At 40.5% G+C, this 5,787-nt stretch overlaps 1 protein-coding gene across 5 annotated transcripts in view; it reads right to left on the bottom strand.

Moving 5' to 3' along the window:
- The window catches only part of qkia (QKI, KH domain containing, RNA binding a), a 98,879-nt gene extending 95,927 nt beyond the window's left edge, over positions 1-2,952 (bottom strand). For 2 of the 5 annotated variants that reach the window (XM_008399971.2, XM_008399972.2), the window contains exon 1: positions 2,533-2,950. In XM_008399971.2, the coding sequence (XP_008398193.1) occupies positions 2,533-2,677 (145 nt within the window). In that variant the 5' untranslated portion in view covers positions 2,678-2,950. Of the gene's footprint in view, positions 1-2,532 lie in introns of all 5 variants that reach the window. The other 3 variants (XM_008399973.2, XM_017302455.1, XM_008399970.2) reach the window with 2 other exon arrangements.
- Positions 2,953-5,787: the final 2,835 nt, after the last annotated feature.

The following is a 5,787-nucleotide window of genomic DNA, read 5'->3' as shown; positions in this document are numbered from 1 at the left end:
CACATTAAAAGACTTTTATATTCATTAATCTAAAACGGGTCTGAAAAGGAATATGAAGAATAATTGTTTTCTAATCCAATCTCTTTCTCCCAGATTTATCAGTTGTGCTGCTACTTAAATATTATTGTCATAACACATACTTAAAGGTATGTGCATACCTGCATGATCTCTGAGAGCTTAAATATGAATATGAAACACCATTTCTTCTGGTATGCACAAATTTAAAAATGAAATGAAAAACTGGTTCATAAAGATGTCTATATGTTTATTTTGGAGCTAAAATGAAGACGCGTTGTCTATTTCTGTCCTAAGTGTCTTGTTTATCAGCCATCAGAAGAGGCAAAAAAAAAAATCCTTTCAGACCGGTTTAGCAACTACATACTACAGAGCCAACTCATCCAGACATGCAACCGAAACCACAAAGTATGCGCTGCTCTTCGCCTCCTCCGCTGCTTGGAGTAATCCCTGCTTATCCTGTAGCTTCCTAAATACTATATCATCACGCATTATGCTTATTTACGGTGCTGTCCAGGTCAAACGTTAGGTCAAACGTTTCCCACAATACGGGGACAGTGGCGCTCTCTAGTGTCCCCTACTTCCTTACATGAACCATAGGTCCAACATAACGCTCCGACCAGCTTATGTTTTTGATCCCATCAACAGAAAAGCATGAAACCAGATGTAGCCCTCCAGAGAGGAAAGGGTAACTAACCCACCGGGCAAAGGATAATCTTGACTGCCAATAGGAAAATGTATATTAAAAATGAATAAATACGAGTAGTACACAAGAAAGAAAAGGGGGTGTATTTAAAGCACATCGTGGCTGGTGGGACAAACGTTCAAGCAGAGGAGAAACTACGCGGCGCCACGTTTGGAGAAAAAGTTGGAGGGCTGAGTAATCCCGGTGAAGCCCCCCTCCTCCCTCCCAGCGGCGGCACCTCGCTGCCCATTGTTCGGGCAACAAGCTGCACATTCCACCGCGCTGGTAGCCTCCGCAGCTGGGGGACAGCTAAACCAAGCCTGGGCTAAAGAAAGGGCACAAATGGTGGCGGAATTCAGCAAAAATACACCATCCAGTGACAGGAATAAAGCTAAAGCCCTGGCCGAGTTTTCAAGACGTACGTAGCAGAATTGACGACGCTGAAGTTGGTGTCCGATTCGAAGCGTGACCAAACTGCATGAGAATCTGGTCAAACTTGAACTGGAAATGGGGCCATTTTAAGGTTTGTTGGCCTTTTCCCGTCTTGGTTTTCAAGACGAACCTCCATTTACACGAGCAAAGAAACAATAAAAATAAAGCTAAATTGTGTTTTTCTGTTAATTTCTAGGCTTTACCAGCCATTGTATTTCTAGTTTTTAAGTTAAACCTCATCCAAGTTGGTGAAGAAGTAAAATACCTTACAAAAATCAATGTTATTTTTATTTTTCCACAAATAGAACTGATGTTTCACAAACTGTATTTCATAGTTGTGATCAGTGTTGAATAACTCTGTCCAGGTTCAATCTGTTCAATCTAAAAAGAGTAGAGAAGCAATATAAATTAATCCAAATAGTCTTTTAGTGAGTTTCACAATCAGAATAGAAGTTATACAATAAATAAATAACATTTTATAGAAGATGTGATGTTGTAATATATTTTTGTCTGGGTTTGACCTTTTTAAAGATGCTGTTTTTTGTCTAAGGAGATAAACCAAATATGAAATCCTTAGAAGAACTGCTTTTACAAACCACAAAGTGTATTTTAATAGAAGTTATATAATTTGAATAAACATATTTTGTTCCCGTGTGACCTTTTTATGCATTTTAGTTTTCAATCTGAATCTCGTCTAAGGGCATAAAGGCATTATAAGCTTAAAATGTTAATGTTATAAGTTTTAACAGATCACAAGTTGTAATGGCAAGAATTGATATCATTTTAAGCAATATTCCAATACAATTTGACCACTCGAAGTGGTTTATGTGTCAAACAAGTGCAGATCAAAGGTATCTTGGTTAAATAAAATGAAACAGCCCTTTAGTCTGGAGCCTAAGAAGTAGTATGAATCGGATACCAACTTCAGCGGCGTGCCGAGAGTTCAGCGGAGTCTTCAGCTAGCTTCAAATGTGGCTAACTCAAGCTAAACTGCTATGAAACATGTGAGAAGAAGCTCTATCGATAAAAAACCACGACTTCCTAAACCCAACTAACCCTTTACCCACTCGTCTCAAAATACTTTTGAAGGGTATTATGTGGTTTTGCTTTCTCCAAGTGAGTCTAGCAAAGTTTTCCGCTCGTCAAACTCCGTTTGCTCCAAAACAAACTCCCTCGCTGTGATCTCAAACAGGGCAGAACTGGATTTTTTTTTTTTATTCGGGTGGGGTTATTTTTTTAAGTTTTGTGTCCCTGCTACTCCAGACAGTATGGGAGCGCCCGTTCCGCAGAGGGGACACCCGGAGAAGTGGTACCGACATCGGACTGCGCCGTGGTCACGCTCCCCCTTCCACGGCGCCGCCACCCCCCCCGCCACCCGCATGATCCAAACGCAGCTTTACCTTCATCCAGAAGCCGCTCCAGGTGCGTGAAGATCCCGCAGAGATTTGGCAAACTGGTCATAAGCTTCTTTTCGTTTAATAATTGCATCAAATAGTCCGGACTCGGCCTCGGTCGCTCCTTCACTTCGACCTCTCCGACCATCATCTTTGCGGCGAGAGCGAAGAGCGAACCACCGTGAAAACACAAAATCCTCTTTTAAGAAAAAGAGAAAAAAAATGAAAAAGAAAAAAAGAACTTGCTGCTTCAATCCCTCGCTTCCCTCCTCCTTTAGAGCAGAAGAAGATTGTGTAAGCCCCTCTAAAATTCAGGTTTTTGTTGGTTCTTGTTGTCTGAGTGGAGAGGGGGGCCCGAAAAGAAAACCGTTATGTCCCTTCCACAGACTCTCCTTTACGCCGTGTGCGCTCGGGGACGTTCGATTCCACCACTGTAGAAAGGAACCCGCCCCCTCAACGCTTATTGGTCAGCTTGTGTTTCGGGGACTAATTTTAAAACCAATCAAATTGAGCGTTAATGCCAAGAGGGCGGAGCGACATTGTTACATCGAATGATGGACAGGGATTGCAACCAATAGCGGGCTGTATGCAGGAATGCACATAATGCCACCGAAGTGTTGTCAACACAGAATGAAGAAAATTATTTATTTCTTCTTTACGTCGTTTGCGGCCATTGGCATATTTCCGAACGTGCCCATTCCGTCGAAGTTGAACAACAAAGAGTCAGAAACCCGCTTACCTTGAACTGTAAGCATAAGTCAAAGATAAAGACACAAAGACTCCATAGGGAGTAGGGACAAGGGGAATATATGAAGGAACGTTCTCCCAAAAAGGGGCGAAATGGCTGGAAAATTATGAAAGGCAAGTTGAGCATCTAACACAAAATGAACACTTCACCCAAACAAGGTGATTGCAGCATTATGCTGAAGATATGCTTTCTTTCAGCAGGGACAGAAATTAGATAGTCCAGGAAGAGAACCTAAAGTTGCTTAGAAGATTTGAAAATGGGGCAAAGGTTCATCTTCCTGCAGGACAACAACACGTGGCTCCTGTCCACAGCATCAACCTCCTCATCGACTCTTTTAAGATCTTAGAGTAACATGTGGTATGTTAACATATCATTTCAGACTGGGATAAATGAAGTATTTTTGAACTGAACTGAGTTAAACATTTAGCTTGAGTAGAAATGTAATGATTTAGATAAAAGCACATTCTTGCTCCAGAAAATGGAAAATATGAAGAAAGACCTGTAAACTGATGTTTCATCTCCAGATGTAGAAAGGTGGGGAAACATACAATTAAACATTGAACTGGAAGAGTTTTCCTCTTGAACCTCAGGTTGTGTATTTGTAAAAAGAAAATAAAAATGAATTGAGAACCATGTTTCATTGTCCTACAACAAATATACACTATTTGTGTTGGTCTATCACATAAAACCACCACAAACTTAAGTAGTTTGTGGATGTAAAATAAAACCCGTAACAGTTCAAGATGTGTTATTGCTTCTACGAGATATTCCAAGAAAGGGATGAAAAGAAATAATGATTTGCAAAGCAAGCAAAATGTGATTAAATTACAGTTTCTACTAATTATTTGGCTCCTCATCAAAAGTTCTCTGACTCCATACATCGTAAGAGCTCATATAGTAACTTTAGTGTTGAGGATTTTAATTCATAAAGTTATTGACATCATTAGTTTTTTGTTTCAAATGATAGAAAAATAGATTAGTTTTGATTTCATTATACGTTGCACAAATGACTCACATCCATACGCAAGTAGTGATAGAGCGATCCAGAGGATTCCTCTCCCATAATCCGTAGGTTTGGTGAAGATGTAAGGTTGTTGAAATGACTCGTACAGGTCTCCTAATCTGGTGTAGTGAGCTGGTATGAATACTCATACGTGGGTTGAGTGTGTGTTCAGTCTTTTGCTTCATACACAGGATTTGTGTGTGACAGACATACTGTAGCTCCTCACTTGCCAAGACCAGCCCACGAATAGGAACATAAAATCATTTATGTGTGAGTTTCAGTTAGGTTGTTGAAATGCGAATAAAACAAAAAACATTAAGTCTGTTTCCTGACAAGAAGCCTTCACCTCAAGATATCTTGTTACCCACTGATTGATTGATCAGTCCTCCACTGATCAATGTTGCCTTTCATTGTCCTGTCCTTGGAAGCACCTTTCCATGAATGCTCCAGAGATTAGCATACTTGATCAATGCAACACACAATGACGTTCAGGTATTCACGTCCTGCTATGATGAACCACAAGTGGTACATTCGGATTGTAACACCTGTTGGTTGAGAGGCACCCGGCTAAATCTGAGCCCTGACCTTGGCCGCCATTCAATTTGTCCGCTGACCCAATGAAGTGCTTGGAAGTGCATGAGTGCTGAAACAGCTGCACCAGAATCCCGTAGCAGCAGTCTGTCTCCATGTGTTTGTGAAAACTCTTACAGTTCTTACAGTCAAATACCATTTCTGGTATTGACTGTAACCTCTCCTTCTGCTAGCTGTCTATTCTTATAGTCGACTGGATAAAGGTCTAGTGTTTGTAAGCAGGACCTGTTTTACTACCCCAACAAATACCATATATTGTTCTATGCTTGTGCAAGATGGACAAACAAAAGATTTAAAAGGCAATATTGTGTATTTTCCAGGCACACAGTGCCATTTTATAGCACAATCAAATAACAATGTTACCTTCAGTTGTCATAGAAATACTATACATATGTAAAACATGATTTAAAAGAAGTTTTTAAAAAACCTTGCTCTTTCTGAAACTCTGCTTTCAGGATTCAATTAAAGAATATGTCACCTATCCCAAAGGGAAAGCATATTATTCAAGCATATGTCTTGCAAAGAATCTGAAGAGGCCTCTCACTAGTCTCCTGACCATCATTGCATGCTAACAGCTCAATATCTGGGCAGTAATGTTTCCTGGGTGACACCATCCGTTGTTGGCAAGCACCACTAATCCAAATCATTTGCTTTTGCTACTCCTCTTTAAATCTGGCTATCTGGCTGAATGGTTTGAAAGATGTTGGAGTAGGGGATATGATCTTTGCCCATTGTGACTGATAGAAATGGTGTGAACTCCCTCCATCTCTCTCTGCTCTTTGGTCCTGCTCTGCACCCCCGAAGCCTCATTTTCAACTATTCTGGGATTTGGGTCAGGTATTATTTGAGCTTTTGAGATGCTAATCAGTTGCTCTCAGTTGTAACTGCTTATCCTTTCCGGATGGCAGATTAGTTTGGG

The sequence above is a fragment of the Poecilia reticulata genome, linkage group LG22, assembly GCF_000633615.1.
Source record: "Poecilia reticulata strain Guanapo linkage group LG22, Guppy_female_1.0+MT, whole genome shotgun sequence".
NCBI lineage: Eukaryota > Metazoa > Chordata > Actinopteri > Cyprinodontiformes > Poeciliidae > Poecilia > Poecilia reticulata.
This window is presented reverse-complemented; position numbering and strand designations above follow the sequence as displayed.